Genomic DNA, 22,646 nt, shown 5'->3' on the forward strand with positions numbered 1-22,646 from the left:
ATATATAAATTCACAGGTGAATAAAAATATGTGTTAAATAAGAGCATCATCTTTGGAAAGAAACTAAATTGAACACACAGGAAAGGAATATTGAAATCATAAGTATTGGCTTAGATCTTACTTATAAATGATAAGCATCTACATAATGAATAACATCTGTATTTCAACTACTTAAGTCAATAAACAGATATAACAGATATATTTTACTGTCTATACAAGAAACCAGTTTGCAATAAATGATGAACAACTCTTGATGGATCATACACAGACCATCTTCTTTCCTCCCCAGATATAGTAGAGCATCAGTATGAATTTCCACGTGGAGAAGAAAAAGTTGGTTGATGCAACAAATGTAACTTTTGATGTAGATGGCATCATTAAAGAAATACTCATTTCATGTCCTTTGCCCACTTTTTAATGGGGTTGTTTCATTTTTTCTTGCTGATTTTCCTTAATTCTATATAGATTCTAGTGGCTTGGGTGGGGCAAAGGCAATATATGTAACCTAAACATTTGTACCCCATAATATGCTGAAAGAAAAAAAAGAAATACTCAGGAGACCTACCCAGGGAAGATTTGCACATGAGCTTGTGAATCACAACTAACATCATTGTCTTATTGAGAAGTACTTACAAAGACGGCCTTGGAAACAAAATTTTATTGCTTTTACCTAAGTCTCTTTTCATTACCTGTGTAACCCAGATGTAACCCAGATGTCAGTTGCTTGGATTTCTTCAGGTCTTCCAACTTGCCAGGGTCAACTCGTTCCTTAAGATCTAATTTAAATGGACTCAAATCACAATCTCATGCACAGGGAGTTCTCAGCATCCACGCCAGTATTTTCAGTGTTTGTAAGTGGAATTTCTGTCTCTCCCAGAACTCTCCACTTCTGAGCTCCTTCTTATGCAGATTTCAGACAGGAATAAGGAGACTGAAATACCCCATGCCACCCACACAAATTTTTTTGAAATCAAGTTAGGTAATTCAAGTGAAAACATTTCAATAAGTATAAAGTGCTACCCAGAAGAGGTAATAATCTTACTAAATTAGAAAGTGACATAAGGCATTGTGAATGCTCCAAGGATAGACTTGGAAGAGGAAAAACTGAAGGTAATGAAACAGCATCTACTTGTTTCATCTGGCTAAAAATAGAGAAAAGAATGAAGTCCTGACAAGATTTTGAAATAAATTAGGATGTCTGTGGTTTATAATAAAAAAATTTACCCATGAAAGTTTAAAGGAGAACGGTAAAAGTTAGTCATGTGATTGCAAGAACCCAAAAGGGTATTCAGCATCCAAAGTGAGAAAGGTCGCCAGAGACCCTTGCAACTGCATGAGCTGGTAATGACAAGGAACACACTTTCCTCACCCTTTTTAATGAAGCAAATCCACATGGCCTTTTGGTATCTGCCAGATCTGTTCTTGAAGTAATAGCTGCCGGCACGTTAATCAACTACTTCCACAGCCCTGGTGTGTGCAGAACCTTCTGTCTGCTCATTTCTTACATTATATTCAGTTTTTCCAAGAATTTGTTCCCAGCCTTATTTCAGAAACTACTCTAACATGATAGTCACAGTTTCCTAACACCCCACATCACTTTCATGTGATCTAATCCTCAAACTACCTGGAGGTACTTACTGTACCTCTTATTTGGTTGGACTGGAGGAAATTCTGGTTTGTGAGGCTTTTTTTTTTTTTTTTTCCCTTTCATGGGTAGAATATAATTCATTTATCTTGGGCACTTTTAAAGAGATGGGGGAAATTTTACTATATACCAGTAAAAATCCCATTCAGACAATATTGCTCAGAAAATTAGAATAATACCTATTAGCTTTAAAGAAAAGTTAAATGAGGATTTAAAACTAGAAGGGGTTAAGTATATGAGGTATAATTTGGGGATGTGGAATGACATAGCCTGTCCCACCTACTCTCCATGGACAAAAACAGCAGTGGGAACCCTGTCTGTGATCTGCACCGTGGGTTCCTCTTGTAGCCCTACCTCATTTGCAAATACCGGTGTTTCAGAAGAGTTGTCTCACTCCGTAATCCCAAAGAGGTAATACATAGGCAGGTAGTTTTTGTGCAAGGGAGACTGGGATGAAGTCACAGCTAGACAGAAGCGAGCAAGGGGAGGACCCTGCAGTGCTGCAATGCCTTAGGTACAGCAGCAGGCGGGAGGAGCTGTCAACACGAGCAGCTCTGCTGTGGGAACAGGTCCTGCTCCTTAAAGATCTGGCTCCTCATTGACCGTGTGGAGGGCAAATGTAGGGTAGGTCCTCTGGGGGTGGCAGTACTTAAGAGAGATCATGACTTGTGGGGCTCTGAAGTAAAGGAGAAAAGGGAGTAGCTTCAGGATTGGGTAATTTTCCTGCCCATTTTTCTGAAAGAGTCATGGCCAAGTCTTCACACAAGCAGGGGGAATTATAAAGGAGATTTTTAAGAGCAATAGCGCTTAGAGAATTCTCTTTTCTTCTTGAGAGGCACTGTGGACATGGCTGGGTACTTCTAACCTCAGGGAGTTTCATTTTGCCTGTTTTATTCTTTAACCGAGATGGGGCACCATTAGCTGGGGGTCAGCTTGCAAAGACTGTTAAGTAAAGGAGAGGTTTAGGAAAGTTCTTCAAATTAAGGGGTGAGCACCAAACATAGTTAGCCACAGGAGAGTGTGGATGTTGGACAGTCATACTCTTTTACTCCTAGAGCAACTCACAACAGATTCAGTAATTATCCCTACGTTACAGCTCCAAATTGAACTGTGATTACCTTTTTCAAGACAAAAATAAGGCTGTGAAACCTATGTGTGTTCCTTCATCAGTATCTGAATTTGTCTAAGCACCTTAGGCCACTTTGTATCAGTGGATCCATGATTTAGATGAAAAAATTAAGTAACCATTTGAAGCCAATGTACATAATAATGAGTAGCCAACATGACCACTATTTTTAGTGCAGAATATATTCAATATCAAGGCCAATAATGTTTGCCTGTTTTATTTAATCATATTTCTTTTACCTGGAAGAAACAGGTCTTATTGCATACAGATGAGTGTTCAGGAAAGGAGTCAGGCTTTACACTATCCAAATTAAATTCTAAAAGCCAGGAAATTCATCATTCTGACATCCCTTTGCAGATGCAGAGTGTGTGTTGAAATATCTCTTGAAAAGTGTCTTGTTTACATGAGGAATGTATTTTGCAGATCATGTTAATTAGAAATACTATCTGAGTAAGGTCTTTAATAATGTATCTGTCTTTAACATAAAATTGAGGCACTATTTTCCCAAATTGCTAGAGTTTCCCCTGAATATCTATATTTTGACTTTCAAAGTTTCCTTGTAAACAGGTTATATGTTTTTTCCCTTGAGTTTTCTTCAAAGTCTGGTATTTATTTGGTATTATTAATCTAAACTTATAGATATTATATTTTAAAAAATATGGAAGTTGGGAAAAATATTTTTAAAAAGACACTTCTTACTACTAAGAGTTCTTGTAATTAAAAGTAGTCTTATAACTTGTAGAAGGTATGTTCTTTATAAGAATACTTCATAGTTTCAGATACTGAGAACCTATTTAACAGCCCTCCATTTTGAATTTTTTTCTTTTCTTTTTTTAATTTTTTTAAATTTCTGCATATTATGGGGGTACAAATGTTTAGGTTACATATATTGCCTTTGCCCCACCTGATTCAGAGCTTCAAGCATGTCCATCCCCCAGACAGTGCACACTGCACCCATTAGGTGTGTTTATACCCATTCCCTCCCTCCTCCCCTCTCCCATCTGCCCAATTCCGGATGAATGTTACTATTATATGTGCACTTAAGTGTTGATCTGTTAATACCAATTTGATGGTGAGTACATGTGGTGCTTGTTTTTCCACTCTTGTGATACTTCACTTAGTAGTATGGGCTCTAGTTCTATCCAGGATAATACAAGAGGTGCTAGATCACCATTGTTTTGGGGTGCTGAGTAGAACTCTATGGTATACATATACCATATTTTATTAATCCACTCATGTATTGATGGGCACTTGGATTGTTTCCACATCTTTGCAATTGTGAATTGTGCTGCTATAAACATTCTAGTACAGATTTTTTTTTTATAGAATGTCTTTTTTTTCCTTTGGGTAGATGCCCAGTAATGGGATTGCTGGATCAAATGGTAGTTCTACTTGTAGCTTTTTGAGGTATCTCCATATTATTTTACACAGAGGTTGTACTAGTTTGCAGTCCCACCAACAACGTATGAGTGTTCCTATCTCTCCACCCCCACGCCAACATTTGTTGTTTTGGGACTTTGTGATAAAGGCCATTCTCACTAGAGATAAGTGATATCTCATTGTGGTTTTGATTTGCATGTCCCTGATGATTAGAGATGTTGAGCATTTTTCATTTTTCTTGGACATTAGTCTATCTTCTTTTGAAAAGTTTCTGGAGCATGAACCTACAAGAATTCTAGAAGAAAATGTTGGAAAAACTCTTATGGACATTGGCCTAGGCAAAGAATTTAAGAGGAAGACCCCAAAGGCAATCACAGCAACAATAAAAATAAATAAATGGTTCCTGATCAAATTAAAAAGCTTCTGCACAGCCGAGGAAACTATCATGAGAGCAAACAGACAACCTACAGAATGGTAGAAAATATTTGCATGCTACACATCTAATAAAGTGCTGATAACTAGAATCTATCAGCAAGAAAAAAAATCAAACAACCCTATCAAAAAGTAGGCAAAGGACATTTTGAGATTTTTGTGGAAGATTTTATGTAGAGAATAAGTGGACATTATGAATCATGAGTAAAAAATTCCAGTTATATCTCTAAAACCATTTTCCTAGTAACTTCAGTGTTACATACATACATATATATATGTATATATACACATACATACAAAAAGTGAGTTTATCTTGGACCCCATTGATCGTTATAAACTCCAGTAAAAATATATACAATTTGACAGCATAGCTTCTAAGTGGAAAATTATCTACATTTTCAAGAGAAATGTATAGTTTAGGAATGACAGAATTGTCATCCACTCAAAACACAAGATTGTAGAGATGACAGAATGGAGCCCTGAGAATCCTCAGATTTGCCTTGAAGCAATACCTCCTTTCATGTGGTTCCCAAGGAATGTTTAGGCCAAGAAGATAGAGCTGGAAAAGCAAGGCAAAGTCATGCTTTGTCATTAGCTCCATAATTGTTACATGATCCCTCGTCCTATATTTCCTCTATTAGGCTCATCCCAGCAAGAAAACGCCAGATGGAAAGAGAGGGAGGGAGAGAGAGAGGAGAGAGAAGGAAAGGGAGGGGGCTGGCTTGGCCTCCTTCTATGCAGTAGCACAACAACCCTTGTTACCCTTCACCTTGAGGATCCAGAGAGCTCAGGAGAGGTCCATGCAGGTGTGAGCAACCATTGACAGGACACAGTGACTCTACTGTCAGCCCCATGACCATAACCTTGATGGCATTCTCCTTCTTTTGAGGTTAAAAAGAGGAATTAAATAGAAAGAAGCCTTGGACTCCCCCTGGAATCCACCAACTAACTTGAAGCACAGGCTGGACATGACTAGATTGGTGATTCCTAGAGTGTATTCTAGAGAACATTAGCTCTATAGCATGACCCTGTATCTGTGTCTGTGTCTGTGTGTGTATGTGAAAAAGGAGAGGGCTCCAGCTGTGACTTAAGTCTAGAAATGGTGGGTTAAACAAAATTTACTAGGTGCTTTATGTGAATTATTTCAATTAACCTTCACAACTAACTTTTGTTGCTGATACTATTATAATTAATACTTACTTCAAAGATGAAGGAAGGTTCGGAGAGGTTAAGAAATATACCTAAAGTCACTAAGTTTTAAGATGTGCTTCTGGGATTCAATGCCAGTCTGATTCCAGAGCCCAGATTTATTGACTCCATGACTTTCTGTCACCTTTTTAAATGACAGATAGGTACCCCGAATCTCTAAGAGATGCATATGGTGTGAATTTCTTGGATTTCTTGGTCATAGCCTTCTTTGAAGTTTTCTGAGCTTCCCAGAGATGGATGTTCCAGGGAACCTGCTTGGGGAAGCAGTGGGCTAGATTTAGTCATATAGCCTCTACTCAGACAAAGGTTCCATTTGGCCAACCAAAAATCTGCTTCTGTCAGCAGCTAGATACAAAGAGCCAGCATAAAGTGACGATGTGATATAGTCTGAATTTAGAAATATTTGTAGTGCAGTTATCTGAGTTCTCTCTTCTCTTCTCTCTTTCAGATGCTTCATCCCAAACATCTATGCAGCTTTGTTCACTGCAGCTCTTGTTCCCTTGATGTGCCTCGTGGTGGTGTTCGTGGTGTTCATCCACGCCTACCAGGTGAAGCCGCAGTGGAAAGCCTATGATGACGTCTTCAGAGGAAGAACAAATGCTGCAGGTTTGAAAGGAACTCTCTTTGCCCTTGGGAGATGGGAACTTTTTAATGGTGGGAAAATGTCACTGAATTTTTTATCAAAAAAAAATATGGGGTGAAGTTAGGCTCGGCTTTTAGTTCTGAAGCAAGAAGGGAAGCTGTAGCTCTCCAGTTTCTCCTGCTTCTTGGTTCTTCCTGACATCTCTCTTTCTTCGGGGCTCTGTAGGTTTTATTGCTGATTCAAGTTTTTTCCTTAAGATATTGATGTCCAAGTAAATGAGTCACAGCCTTTGGGAGCTGCCTCCCAAGCTTTCACCCACTCAGGCAATAATAACCTGTGTCCAATCTGTGAAATCGGTTCATTTCTCTCTGCTTTGGAGACCTCTTCACAGTCAAACCAACCTCCACAATACTCATGAGTGCTGTATTTTGCATGTAGTGTTCTGATTGTGCTGACAGATGTTGAAAAACATGTGTAATCAGACAGCTTCATAAGTGGCTACACATGTCTGGTTACTTAAGAGTGCAAGTCTTTCCAGCTCAAGTTGGCTTTCACTAACAGCTCATTTTTTCCCTTTGAATCATACTTAGCACAGGTTTTTGTGATCTGATCCTTTTTATTATTATTGTTAGATTAGAGTCTCTTAGGAATTTTCTTAACTTGGAACAATAACCACACACCTACATACACAAAACTTTCTCTAAAATGTTGTGTGAGTGTCTGGGATATTAGAGAGAATCCTACGAGCTGGGGTGGAGGATCCCCTTTAAGCCAATGAAAAAGAGAAGTCTTCTCTTCCCTAACCTTTTACAAATCTAAAATCAAATGAATGTCAGTCTTAGAGGAATTCTGCACATTTTTAGTGTCTGTCAGAGTTTAAGCAAGATAATATATATATGACATTCCTAGAACAGTTTCTAATACTTTATTATGGGTGCAATAGATATTGTCATTTAAAAAATGTCACTCTAATGTAATAAAAGCCTTCTAGTTCCTGGACTTTATCAGAGAAGACCCATATAGAGAAGAAACTGGCCGGGCACGGTGGCTCATGCCTGTAATCCTAGCACTCTGGCAGGCTGAAGCGGGAGAATTGCTTGAGCTCAGGAGTTTGAGACCTGCCTGAGGAAGAGCGAGACCCCGTCTCTACTAAAAATAGAAAAAATTAGCCAGGCCTGGTGGTGTGTGCCTGTAGTCCCAGCTACTTGGGAGACTGAGGCAGGAGGATTACTTGAGCCCAGGAGTCTGAAGTTGCTGTGAACTAGGCTGACTCCATGGCACTCTAGCCCAGACAACAGAGTGAGACTCTGTCTCAAAAAAACAAACAAACAAACAAACAAAAAAAAAAAACTATGAATAAAACTAATGAAAAACTCTACATTTAAAAAAAAATAAAAAAGAAAGAGAAGAGCCTCTTTTGTAGGATAGGGCAGTATCCTGGTTTATAGGATAGCAGTATCTAGCCAGCTCTTCTCTATTCTCTTTCATTTAGCATGCAATTATTGCATTGGAAAAAATATTATTTAAAAGCTATGATTAATCTTAAATTCGTTAATAAAACAATAATATTCAATGTAGAAATCCTGATTTTTCATGGGACATAGAATTTATCCAGATGGTATGTTTTTAATCAACTTGGGATTCATTTTATCAAAATGCATATTCTTTTTTGGAGGAAAGTTTGTTTCTTTCCCTGTTTTTTTTTGTTTGTTTGTTTGTTTCGTATATTATGTAAAAGTGTCATATTTTCAGTAGCGATAACATTAGGGTCTAACATAGTGAGGTATTCCTTTGAATGCCTAAATCATCCTGTATACATCTTGGATATTTTCCATCACTGATACAGTAGATAAAACAGTACTCCAATTATCTGAAAAACATAGCCCTCAGGCAGAATGTAATGCAAAAGTTCCAGCACAGTTATATCTCAACTAGGGAGCTCTCTTGTGCAACAAAATATTAATAGAAGCATTGCTCTGTTGTAGCTTTTCAAATAAAAAATATATTTATGGTATTTCTAATTCCCCTATTCCCATGACAATTCAGTTATTATCTCACACTTGGACTCTTGCAGCATCTTCCTGATTAATCTCTCTGGTTCTAGTTTTTTCTTCTCCTTTTCATTATCTCAGATGTCTCTATTTCAAAAATGTAAAGTGGATTCCCTCATTCTCTAGCAGTATAGTCGTTCAAGATCTCTCTCATTGTCCAAAAGAAAAATCCAGTCTCTTTAGATTACAAGAGTCCCTACAGTCCACCCTGGGCTTTCTGTCCATTCCCAAGTAAGTTATTATTTATCTTGCATTCTGACCATGCCAATTTATTTACCCTTCCCTAAAGTCGCCTGATACTGCCACCCTTGCTCTTGTAAGGAAACCTCTACTTAGAGCTCCTCATCATCAGTCGGTAAAACTCATGTGTTCAGTAAATGATGTGGGAAAATGTGGGTGAGTGAGAAAGAGGTGGAAGGGGCCTATCACACTCCCATAATCTTCATCAGCCCCCCAAAGCTGTCCAAAATAACTCCATAATCTAAGTAAAAATGGTGTGCTTGATAAACACAAGTTAATTTCTCTAGACCTCACTTTACTCCTTTACAGAAATTCTGGAAGCTCCCAATATTCTACCCCTTCTGCGAAGCCTTTGGAGTTGCCTCTTTACATAATCACACCAAATAAGAATTACTCATCTTCCCTCATCTATGCCTTTAAAGCACTGTCCCTATAGTCATTGTAGTACTTATCTTAGAATGACTTTTTTGGTCTGTGTGGTTGGTTGATTTCCTTACTAAATTGTTAATTCCTTGGGGACAAGAACCATTTAATATTCATCTCTATATTCCCAGGGCTTTGTAGAGTGCTCAGTGGATAGCAGGAGCATAATTAATATTTGTTGAATAAATTAATAATCATCAATGTACCACAAAGTCCTGTAATTGTAGAAATGGATACCCAAGCTAAATATAGCATTAAGAAGAACAGAACTGTAAAATTATCAAAAGTAGAAATTAAATGATTTACCTTGTTTCTGTTTATAGGTGTCCCTTTGAAAGTTATTATTATTAGGAGTATGTTTTTTCTTTTTTCTTGATTTCTATAATTCTCAAAGCTACATGTTCAGCTTTGACCTCACCCTAATCTTTTATAGTTATATTTGCAACCTATTGTAACTCACCTCCTCTTGAATATCCCCTATTTACCTCAAATTCAACATTCCTAGAAAAAAAAAATTTTATCTACTCTACCAAGGACCATTTGACACTTTATTTGAATCTTTCTGCTAAAATTCCATTGCACTGCCCTGTAAAATATCCAGTCAAGATGGCACTGCAAATTCATATTTTGTCCTCTGCTGTACTCTATATACAGAGCAGTTAAGGAGAATATATGACAAAGAATATTTAAAAGACAATGAATATCTCTGTAGATCATAAACAGAGCAGAAACACAAAATGTACAAAATGTAGCTGTGCCGAAGCCACGGACCCGATGTTTCCTAGGTCCAGAAGCAGGTGGATGTAGGAGTATCTCAGCTGCTGTGGTGAATTGGGAACTAAAAGGTCCTAACCCAAGGCAGGTAGACTAGAGCGATCAGCCTTGCATGAGAGGAGCCTGAAAAAGAGCTGTTATAGTAGCCTGGGCTTTGGCTTAAGCCATCCGGAAACCCAAGGGGAAGGCAGACAGTACATCTCATTAAGTACCTGGGCCAAGCTCTTTAGAGTTCGCAGACCGTCTCTACCATATGTCACCATGGGGACAGAAGACCTAAGACATCAAAAGTCCTCTTTTTGGATTAAGAGCCACAGGGGGGCTGAGTGGAAGCAAAAACAAAGCCATTTTACAGGAAAAGGTAGCCAGAGAGAGAGATAGACAGAGAAAGAGAACAAGCAAGGAAATAAATGCTTTCTATTCAAGATGAGTTGCACTATAAACGTACCAAAAGCAGAAAGAAAACTAACAAAGACAGACTTTAAAACCCTCAATTAAAAAAAGCAATTTAATCCGGAAAATTTTTTAAAAATAGAATGATCTGTTAATAACTTTGAACAAGTATGTTAGGATCCTTGAAAATATAAAGCAGGAAAGAGTAAACTATGGCCCCATAGGCCACTCACCTGTTTGTTTCTCCATTTTATCTATTTATTTTTTAACAGCTTTATGGAGATATAATATAAATACCATAAAGTTTGTCTGTTTAAACTGTACAGTTCAATGGTTTTTATCATATTTATATAGTTGTGTAACTATCATCAGAATCTAAATTTACAACATTTTCATCATCCCAGAAAGAAGCCTAGAACTCACTGGCAATCACTCCCTTGAGTTCCAGGTAACCACGAATCAACTTTCTGTCTCTGTAGATTTGTCTATTCGGGAAATTTCGTATAATAGAATAATAAACCATGGGGACTTTTGTACCTGGCTTGTTTCACTTGGCAAATGTTTTCAAGGTTCTTCCATATTGTAACATAGTTCCTTTTTATTGCCAAATGATAGTGCACTATATGGATGGATACATTTCACTTTGCTTATCCATTCATTGGCTGGTGGGCATTTGGGTTGTTTTCATCTTTTGGCCATTATGAATGATGCTGCTATGGATATTTATGTACAAGTTTTTGTACTGACATATGTTTTCGTTTCTTTTGGTTATCTGTCTAGGAGTAGAATTGCTGGGACATATAGTAACTCTATGTTTTATGTTTTGAAAAACTGCCAAACTGTTTTCCAAAGTGGCTGCAGTGGCCTTTTTTTGTAAATTGAGTTTTTTTGGAAACCAGCCACACCCATTTGTTTACATATTGTCTACGACTGTTTCACAAGGCAGACTTGAGTACATGTAGCCGCAAGAGACCATATGGCCTGCAAAGCCTAACATATCTAGTATGGGGACCTTTGCAAAAAAAGTTTGACAACCGACCCCTGATATAAAAGATGATAGAGCCATTAAAAGCGCTTAAACATAAAAAATAAATATAAGCAAATAAAATAAATAAAGGCAAATATGAATGTGAAATAATTTCATAAATTATACAATGAAAAATATGCTAGTTGAAATTTTTAAATACCTCAATATTTGAGATAAACCCTGAAATAAGCACAGAGGAGGAAAAAATTAATGAATTAGATGGAGGAATTCACAAAGGAACCGTAGGAAAAAAAGAAAGAAAACATGAAAACAAACCTAAGACATATGAGAACAGATTGATTGCCAGAAGAGGAGAAAGGGAGACATGGATGAAAAGTAAGATTTGAAGAGGTAATGGTTGAAAATTTTCCAGAATTAAAGAAAAAATAACATACCTATACATAAAATAAATATCTACATTTTTAAAAGGGGCAGGTGCTGAAAAGTATACTATATTAAGAAAGTATTAAGTATATTTTGAAAGTTCCTATGTCTGTATTTCTGAAAACCTGGGTAGTGAGCAAATTTACTTTGCTTCTAATATCCTAGATTTTTACTGTAAGTTGCATGAGCCCCACGCAAGTGTTCAGATTCCACCAGGCAAGCAGACGCAGCTACGTTCTCGGAAAACCCAAGCCTCAAAGGCAACACACGGGCTGGTTCCCAGCCTCTTCACCTCTTTCCTCTGAGAAACCTGACCTTTTTGTACCCTCATGTACACTTAATTCCTGAGAAGGAGCGTGGTTCTAACTATTCTCAAAAAGATCCGGCTTAGCTCTGTGCAGTTCCAAACATGCAAAAGCAGCCCTTTCTCCTAAGGCACCTTAGATGGTTTATACTTTACTTATATTTTCCCTGCATTTTTTAACTAGATGAGCATTTTTAGAATATTAGATAGCATTATGAGAAATATATTCTGAAGTAATAAATTAAATCAGGAGTAGAAAATAAATCTCCTTTTCTTACAAAAATGCAATTTCCTGGTTACAAATTATGCTAAATTTTGAGTTTAAACATTGTCAAGGATTTTATTTGCTTATAAATCAGTTTTAAGGATGAATAAGATGCATCAGGAGAAGGAAAGTTCAACTTATAGTCTCTTTGTAGCCAAGCTGGACTTTTTTTAAAAAAAAAAAAAAAAAAACAGGATGATTGTGATTATTTATTTATCTTAGAGTTTTAGGTTTGGTGAGCAGATACAATTAGTTAACACCAGCATCAGACATATTTGAATAACTGAGGAGCTTGCATCAATCATTTCATTAGGCCCACAATCTTCCATGATTTGTATAGAACTGGTCATTCTCTTTGCAGATTAAATGTGCCTGACAACAGGAGCAACTTTACATCAACATTTGTTTGTTGGTTATAATGAATACAACTGTCAACACTTTACACCCTACATTTTGAGTGACTTTTTTGCTCCTGACATACCTTAATTTCAAACAGAGTTCAAACAAACTCAGTGAAACCCAAAGAAAAGGAGAGAACAAAGAAAGAACTCATAGCAAATGAAATACACTCAGTGCCATAGATGGCCACTGTCAACCCCTCCCTCACTGAGCATGGCCTGGGCAGGATGGCCACTTGCCTCTCGTGGCTCTTTAACTGCTCTGAATCAAACTTTTGAAGATCAATGGCTCCTAATGCAATCCACTAGCCTCCTCCATTCAGTGTGGGGGGTGTGCTGTGAGAATGAGTCATGATAAAGGTATGCCCCTCAACTAAATTTCAGTTTCTCAAACAGCATTTTAAACAAAGCCTGTAATTTTCGGGTTTGGTTTTGATCTCTGGCAATGATAAGCTTGTCTCTCCTTTTAGACTCATTAGAATTTACTGACTCGTTTCTGATTCATCATCCAGTTCTTGTATGAGGCATGATTCATGGAGCAGGAGAAAATTAATTTGAATAAAAAAAGGAAATAGATGATTACAAATCCCTTTCTTATAAAAATTCCACACATTGATTTCAATATAAAAATGGAAAGGTAGCTAGCCATATAATGTGAACCTGAGGGATTTGGAATCTCCCGGTACTGTGATGGCCACTTCTCTTACCTGGGAGCATTATCTGAGGAGGAATTCTCTCATTTCTTGTGAGGCTTCATTTCCTCATCCTTAGAGTGAACAACAATGTAATATTAATCAGGATTCCATGATTATTAGGAAAATTGTTAAAATCTTGTTATAATATGAATATTACAAAGTTTCATCCCTTACATCCTAAAGTTGAGTGACATTTTTACTCCTGAAATTTAAAAAATTTCAAGTAGAGTTCAAAGAAATTCAATGAAATCCAAAGGATAAAGACGAAAAAGAAAGAACTCCTGGCAAATGAAATACATTCTGTGTTATAGTCTCCAAAGATGGCTGCCGTCCGTTACTTTTCTCCTTTTGTGTGGCTGCTACTCCTCACATCAAGGCAGGAATTCTACTTCCCTTTTTTTTTTTACATCTAGGTTGACTTTGGACTTGCTTAGATCAATATAATGTGATGGAAATGATGCTTTCCCATAATGGGTCTAACCTTTAAGAGGACTAGCAGTTTCAGCTTCCTTTCTCTTGGAAGCCAGCCACCATGTTAAGTCCAGGTACCCTGTGACCACCCTGGTGGTAGAAACCCCAAGCTAGTCACGTGGAGTGGACCTGCGGAGGGATGAGCTCAGCCAGCTTCCTATTGTCTCAGGCATCCCATCTTTGATTTCAGACATGTAAGTGAAGAAGCCTTCTTATAGGTTCCAGCCCCAGTAGACATCACACAGCGTCGAAAAACTGCCTATCCCAGATTGCAGAATTGTGAGAAATAATAAATTATTTTAAGCCACTGAGTTTTGTGCTGGATTATCACATAGCAATCAATAGCTGAAGCACTCTGGTTCGAATGTTCTCATTATTCTCACATTGAAATTATAAGTACGTCATTGTCATTTTAAACGTCATTGCCTGCAGAAACCTTCATGATTTATAAATAAAAGTGGAAAAATATGATATGATATCTTTTTCCTAAAGCAAATTAGGTATTCTGCTAAAGGGAAGTAAAAGTGATCTTAGTAACAGTATGTGCTTGAATAGGATCCAGAATGACCAACATAACAGGTTTCGCATGTCCTTGGCAGTAAGCTGCTTGTTTGCACTCTACTCCCAGTCCCATCACTGAAAAGAAAATAAAAAAACAATGCCTAGGGACCTAAGGAAAACTTCAGAGCTTCTCACTATACAGTGAACAGATTCTTCCACTCAGGCTTGAAAAATCTTTGTGAGCACAGTTCAGTCTTCCCACATGTTGCCAAGAGTGGTGGGGAAAGTCTCAAATATAAAAAAAAAAAAATTATGCATGCTCATCCTCTGCTTAGATTTGTATCTGTCACTTCAGTCTTCAAAGATGCAGATCAGAAATCTTTGAGCCTCAGGATGATGTGTAATCATTCAATGTTTGTTTATTTTCTTCATTATTGTTTTTAGAAACACTTGGGATTTAATATTGCTCACTAAAAACTCCTAGTACAATAACATCAGGAGTTTTCTAAGGCTTTGAACACCCACATGAAAAGTAAAAAATAAAATTGTATGTCTAAAAGCTTAAATTTCTGTTGAAACACCCCTGATTTGTACATGTAACCAAAGAAGGAAAGGGACTGACTATTTGCAGAAGACCTGGGTCTTTATAGAACGCAAGTTTCCTGGATCTGTTACTTCAGTGAGCTGGCCTTTACCAGGTCTCAGTTGGATACTAGTGAAGACAAAGGTAGTTCCCTATTCAGGCTATTGTAATACTAAACATTAAGTTTAATTTACATTTGTCTTCTAGGTGGGCAGAGGGCATAGAGCATGGACACAGTAGGACTGAAAGAGGAAAGGGCTGAAATTACATGTAAGTGGCAGGTGTGAGTTTCCTTGGGCCTTGGTGTTCCACGTCATTGTCATCATCATTATCACCATTACCCATTAAAATTGATGATACCTCAGGCACTATATTAAGAATTTTGTATATTTTTATCTCGATTTTTAAAATTTTTTATTGATACATAATATCTGTACATATTTGTGGTGATATTTTGTTACACACATAGACTGTGTAATGATCAAGTCAGGATACTTGGGGTGTCCATCACCTCAAGTATTTATCATTTCCATGTGTCAGGACCATTTCAAGTCCTCTCTTCTGGCTATTTTGAAATACACAACACATTGTTGTTCACTATAGTCACCCTACTCTGCCATCGAACATTTCATCTCAATTTTTACATGAAATCTATGAAGCAGGTATTATTATTATTCCTATCATCAGACAAGAAAATCAAGGAAAGGAGAGGCTTAGGAAAGTGTCCTGTTTACAAAGCTGTTACATGTGGAGTTGGGAGTCGAGCTGCAGGTGACACACGGCTCTGCATAGCGTCCACTGCTGCTAGCAACAATAATTCAACCCTTACCATTTTGTTGCCGTAAACTCTCATTGATAATAACATGTAAACATTAAATAATTAAACTTAGAGAACTCTAACTCCATAAAAGTAATTATTAGACGTCATTCTCCAAAAGGAATTTGAAGCAATCAGGACTAAAGTGATCAGAAAATTACTCCTTTGTCTTCTACTTCATCTTCTGCTTTCCAAGAAAGACTACCCCGCCACACCCCTCTACCCCCATGGTACCGAAACATCCCTAGTTTTCCCCACTATTCTCATATGCAATGCAGGTATGCTAATACTACCTAACTTTATAGGGTTGCTTAAAGGATGAAATGTTAGTTCACACAAAGTAATTAGTATACTCCCTGGAACATACTATTAATAACTACTCAATAAGTGCTGGTATTTTTATTAGCCTAACAACCCTTTCACTGTGTAATTGGTGCAGAATACAGTCAGATAAATAACGTCTTACTTCTGTATACTTCCTTAATGTCTCTCAAACATCTCTCACCCTTTCTTCATGACTTTTCCTGGTGCATTAAGTCAGCTCAGGCTGCCATACAAAATACCATAGACTGGGTGTCCTAAATGACAGACATTTATTTCTCACAGTTCTGGAAGTTACAAGTCCAAGATCAAGGTGTTAACTGGTTTGGGTCCTGGTGAGGGGCCTTTTGCTGGCTTGCATGGCTTTCTTTTTGAGAGAGAGATTCCTCTTGTGTTTCTAACTTATAAGGGCACTAATCCCATCATAAGGGCTCCACCCTCATGACCTAATTACCTCCTGAAGGCCTCATTTCCAAATACCATTGCATTGGGAGTTTGGGCTTCAACACATGACCTTGAGGGACAGAAGATGCAATTCAGTCCATAGCACCTGGGTTATATTCCTCATCTCAGACTATTACAACTGTCTGGAGGCTGATATTTCCTGATTCTTATCTATCTATCCCCATTCTACACTGAAGCACCCTAAAAGATAAAATTGATTATGTCATTAAAGTCATCCAATTATAATTAGGCTATAGAATAAAAGTAAAATTCCACTACTTCCCCACATAAAGTCTCTATCTGCCTTAGCCGTACTTAACTAGCACTACTGCCAAAAATGACACAACTTCTAAGTCTGGATGTAACACAACTAAATTCACTCTCACTTTCTGAGTTCATCATTTATGGTGGTAGGAGAAGAGAGGGGTTGGAATTGAAACTAATTTCCAACTTGATCCCCATCATAAATAGGCTTCAGGAGGGTATTAGTGGAAGATATGCTCCATGTGATATACATTGAAAGCCAATGTCTAAAAAGTGGCATTGTTGCTCAGGCACGTTAAACACTCTTTCACCCTTAATGTAGTTGCCATCTCTTGTAAATACATGCATATTATTGCCATGTCATACCATGTTTGACCCAGATATTAATGAAAACATTATAATTGTTTATAATTTTTGTACCTAGGCTAAGTGATTTTCCCATATATTTCTTTGCCATTTTTTCTCCAAATTAATAAAGAGTTTATATTTTAATTCTCCTAACATACCCCACTTTTTTAAGGAACTTACCCTCAAGTCCTTCTTTATTTATCCTGAAAAAATTACCAATGAGTCATTACTTTCTGCTCCTTTGAAAGCTACATAAAACAGTTATTCATGTTTATTGCTTTGATTTAAGAGCACTTCTTTTTAATGGATGATTGAAGTCTTCCATTGAACTCTTGGCTAATGAAAATACAGTTTCTGATATTTTTTTAATGTGTCCCACTAGAATTTGTATTCAGACCATTGCCAAAGAGTATATATATAAGACTCAATTAAGAGTAGAAAAATCAGTTTTTTAAGACCATTTTATTTTGAAATATTTATGTCATTGAAAACATTATGTTTCCCCCTTGACCTGGTCTATGAGCCACATCAGTTGGCATCAACTTGATGATCCTATAACATACACCATGGCTCTCTCTGTTTTGCCAAATCCCAAGTTCTTATGTGTAAATTCCATTTTTGGTTTGCAACTTTTTCCATATATTATTTATTGCCATTTTCATTACTTAAAGGTATTTCCAATTAATGATTCAGTGAGTACACAGTTCTTTAAAGAAACATGTAGTCTACAAAATAATAGCTTGTATGATCACACTTTAATTGAATTAATCAGCCGATACAGTATTAAAGAGAAGATCCAGAAATAAAAGAAAATAGAGTTGCTTGTACTAAAAAAACAGGAAGTGGAGACAGATAATCTGGGGAATTAGCAATTGAATCATAAATTTCAGGTGAGAAGGGGGAGGTAGGGATGGGTATATTCACACCTAATGGGTGTGGTGAGCACTGTCTGGGTGATGGACACACTTGTAGCTCTGACTCGGGCGGGACAAAGACAATATATGTAATCTAAACATTTGTACCCCCATAATATTATGAAATTAAAAATACGTATATATTAAAAAAATGTATGGTTGGCACAATGCCTATGATGATAATGTCATACTTAATAGACTACATATTATAAAACTAAGAAAGGCAAATAGAGGGAAATGGCATTTACAATATGTTGTTTTCTTTCAGAAGAAAAGTATACCATATTAAAGGTGAAGTGTGAATGGCATTCGGCCAAAAGGCAGTAACAAACTTTGATCTTCACAAAAGTACTCTATCAGTTGTTTCATCATAACTCAAATAGTTCTCCTCATAAAATATCACTTCCTTTGAAACCGATTGCGAAAGAGCACTCCTTCCAACTAATAGGATATCAAAAATATTTTTGTTCTTTCCTGTACTTTAAGGCCACTATGTCCGTGCTTAATAATTTTTCCTGCCAGGCACAATAGCACACACCTATAGTTCCAGCTACTCGGGAGACTGAGGGGAGGACATCACTTGAACACAAGAATTCCAGGCTGTGGTGCTCAATTATAGCGCCTGTGAATAGCCACTGCACTCCAGACTGGGCAACACAGTGAGATCCCATCTCCAAAATAAATAAATAAATACTTGTTAAAAATAATATTTTTTTTATTTTTAATAAATAATTCTCTGCTTTCTGCTTATACCACTATTTTCCTAATCATGTTACTGTGGCTACAGTTTTTCATGAGATTGTCCCTTTCTCAGGTTACCACGGTCCTCTCCACATCTCTCTGAACACCTCTCTTTGTCCTCTCCCTCCAGTTCTTACTCCTACTTGTTCTCTCTCCTTTTTGTGACCTCCCTTCCCTCAACCCTTCATTGTTCTTACAGAATCCGATCTGGAAGCTCAGATTGGAGATTTTAAGAATATTTTCACTAGCTTCCTTGATTTCCTCACCAGTTTGGCTTCCTCCTCAAGTGATGTTGCCAATCACCAGTCCAATCTATGCCATACAGTTCTCTTCTTTTATCAGCCAATTAGTGCCACTCTTAATGGATACTGATTTATTCTAAGTACCCTTAACTGAACCATCTCTTCTTCTCAGAAATCCTTTGGATTATCTTTAATTGATTCCTAAGTTAACCTTTGAAACGGATCCCATAGCCCTGAAGTCTTGCATTTTAGACAAACTATTCTCACTCTATAGATGACACGGAAACGTGATGTTATCTCACTCAACTTTCCTAATATTCATCTGATCATCTCTCTTTGTTGCCTCTCTTCTTTGCCACTGTTTCTTTCATCTCTGATGAGAAAGTAAGTAGCTCATTCTCATCAAAGCCAACCATCCCAATTGTGCCTTTCATCTATTTTTCCTTCTCTTGGAAATTGTTTCATTGAATTTTCCACAATTGCCTCACATCTTAAATATTTCTTTCTCCTCTGAGTCTTTCCACTTCATCTATAATGAGTTTTAAATGGCTTCCCATTCTCTATGAAATAATTCTGTATTGCTTAACCTGGCCCTTAAGATCCCTGTATGACACGCATCACTTTACACTGCCTAAAAGAGCTTGCTCATAATGTTGCTGCTTTATCAAGTTTCTGCCCTGCCCCTCTCCTTTCTTTCACCAACAAACTTCTTAAAGAGTAGTTCATATGAGCTGTCTATGCTCATTGACTTCTCTTCACTGCTAAGCCTCGAGAGTACCTGGCTTATTCACTTTCATTCATCATCCATAACCTTGGACACCAAATCCACTGACCACTCTTCTCATGTGCTTATCCTTAAAATTTTTCTGTATAAACCAGTACTAAGGACCACTCTTCCTTGAAAAGTCCATCTCCCTTGGTTATCATAATACTCTATTTCTTTTACAGGTATTTTGCAGCTAATTTCCAGCTCTTTCCTCTTGTGACTCATAACTCTGAAGTGTATATATTTTCCCAGGAGTTACCTTTGCCTTTCTCATGTCATGGTGATAACTGTCAAACTGTCAACTTGAGCCCAACTTCTCTCTCCACATGTAGGCTCACATTTTCAAATGCCTTTTGGACACAACCACTTGGGTTTCTTTCTGATATCTTGCCCTCAGGAAGTACAAAAATTGCCATCAACTTTGCTCCTCTGCCGTGCCCTAATTGCTCTGATTTGGGTGTTGTTCTTTCACCCCCTTCCTTCCTTTCTTCCTGTTAATCTTTTTCTTATTTTCCAAACCTAGAAGCCAGTGTGATTTCTTGAGAGCTTGTTTGGAGGTTCTAACAGGGCAGTGCAGCTACTCGTATACCCTTGACCAAAGAATGGTCCTCCTCTATCGGGGAAGGTCACCCTCTTCAACATGGCGCGCAGCTTCTAGAGGGACGCGCATGGAGCGGTGAGGGAGGAAGGGGACACCTGCCTAGCCAGCCACATCAGCCCACATCAGCCGAATCAACCCTGGCGATCAGTGGAGTGACAGATGTCGCAGCCAGATCACCCTCACATCCCAATATGATTTTTTGACTCCATAGGCATAGGCTTTTCTAGATCAGTGGGTGTCAAAACTATCACCAAAATCACTTATGCTTTCAGAAATTGGGGTTTAATGAATCTCCGTACAGACTTAGTGAATTAGAATCTCTGGTGATGAATTCCCATGATCTGTATATTTTTAAAGGTGCTCATTGCCTTCTGATTTGAGGGTACTATGGATTTTATCTCTATAACACGGCTCTGCCCATCCCCTTGTTCACATTGCCATCCCCTGGCCTCGGGCCTTCATTATCATGCACTTAGACCACTGCAATACTTACCTGCCCGGTGTCCCTGCTTCCAGCATTCTCTCTGTCAATCTGTTTTCTTTCCTATGGGCTCAATCTCCATTTGAATCATGCCACACCTCTTCTTAGAGATTTTAAATGGCTTTCCATTTTCTATTGAATAATTCTATATTGTTTAAATTGGCCCTCAAGATCCCTGTTTGACCTAGTGCTATAAGCATTTTCTCGTTACTCACTTTCATGGACCTTAAACCCCAGCCAAAAGGAACAATTTACATTACTTACGCTTTTGCCGTTTTGCCTCTTTATGCTATTCTCATTACCTTTACCTCAATATCTGCATGTTCAAATATGGCTCGTCTTCAAGGCCCAGCTGAAATTCCTTCTTGTTCACAAAGACATCCCTGGTGCTATCAACAAGAAGAACTTTCTGCTTTCCTTGAATTTATGTATAACTTGGTCTCTCCTAATACTTATCTCCTACCTTTTCTTATAGGATATATATATTTTATATATATATACACACACACACGGTATAATATATACAACTATATGTTAATATACATAATCCTTGAAAGTGGATCCATATGTAATTCATCCTTTTATTTATCACATTTTATCTAATACATACTGATGTTAAAAGAATATATTTCTTGAATAACAAACAATAGCCATAGTTTATCTGGAACTGTTCTAAGTGTTCTGCTTTTCAACCACTAAATCCTCACAATCCACAAAACTTTATTTAGGAGGAATTAATATTATATTCAATTTACAGATTAGGAAATTGAGTCTCAGAGCAGTTAAGTGACTTAAGGCCACACAGCTAGTAAAGGCCCTCGAGTAATCTGATTCCAGAGTATATGCTTGTAACCACTCTACTATTCTGCCTTTTTTATGAATAAATTCTACCCATTCATATTTTTCAACTTCAATACATGTTTGTTTTTTAAAATTTAATTGTTTGAGGGCTCATATTCAAAGATATCTTTTTCTTTTAATTGAATTTGACAGAAGCAAATGATAAGCTTTAGTATAAATAACCTTCACGAAATACTGTGATTTACAATTAAGATGATCAACTTCAAGAAAGAAGTAGAAATTGGCTTATAGGAAAGACTAAAGGTGTTGTGCAGTTGTTTAAAGCTCTGTTGTACAGTTTTATAAAGACAATATAAATCAGTATGGCTGTAAATTAATAAGTAACAATATTCAATACATTCATTTAATTATACAATCACCAGGAAATGTGGTTTCTCTCTTCCCATCTTTTTTCCCCCTAATGCCAGAGTATTTGCAAATAAATACTTAATCTGTGGTTATATTAAAGCTGCTTTGCCACTATGAAAAAAAATTGTTTGTTACAATTATGTTTCACAAATTTTATAACTGGATAAACTCCACCAAGAAAAAAAAAAAGTGGATAGAAACAAACAAAAATAATGTAGCAGGATCCTTCTAGCTTATTAACAGTGGAATTTAACAGTTAAAGTAGCTTCATTTGGGAGTTTAGGAAGCACAGTGACCAAAAAATTGTATGACTGCTCATTCATTAGTCTTAATCTATTAATGTCAAGCCCATAGTACCTAGAGTTAAATAAAATCCTAATGTTCCCACTCTTAAAAAAAATGACCAAAAAAAGTACAAACATAAAGTTTTGAGCCAAGGGCAAAAGTTGTAGCATCTACCTTACATATGCTAATAATATCAGGCACCTGTGAACCAGTTTAACCCTTAATAACTTGAATTCTACATGAGAAAGGAGAAAAAGAGAAAAAAAGATGGAATTAAAATCTCACAAAAATTAAGGTCTACATACAAATTGACAAACAAATACAGAAAG

General features: G+C 37.1%; 1 protein-coding gene across 1 annotated transcript in view; it reads left to right on the forward strand.

The window, feature by feature from the left end:
* The window catches only part of ADGRV1 (adhesion G protein-coupled receptor V1), a 501,294-nt gene that overhangs the window by 417,645 nt on the left and 61,003 nt on the right, over positions 1–22,646 (forward strand). Inside the window, exon 86 of the mRNA XM_069492870.1 lies at positions 6,241–6,398. Within this exon, the coding sequence (XP_069348971.1) occupies positions 6,241–6,398 (158 nt within the window). The remainder of the gene's footprint in view (positions 1–6,240; positions 6,399–22,646) is intronic.

This window comes from Eulemur rufifrons, chromosome 17, assembly GCF_041146395.1.
Source record: "Eulemur rufifrons isolate Redbay chromosome 17, OSU_ERuf_1, whole genome shotgun sequence".
Lineage (NCBI taxonomy): Eukaryota > Metazoa > Chordata > Mammalia > Primates > Lemuridae > Eulemur > Eulemur rufifrons.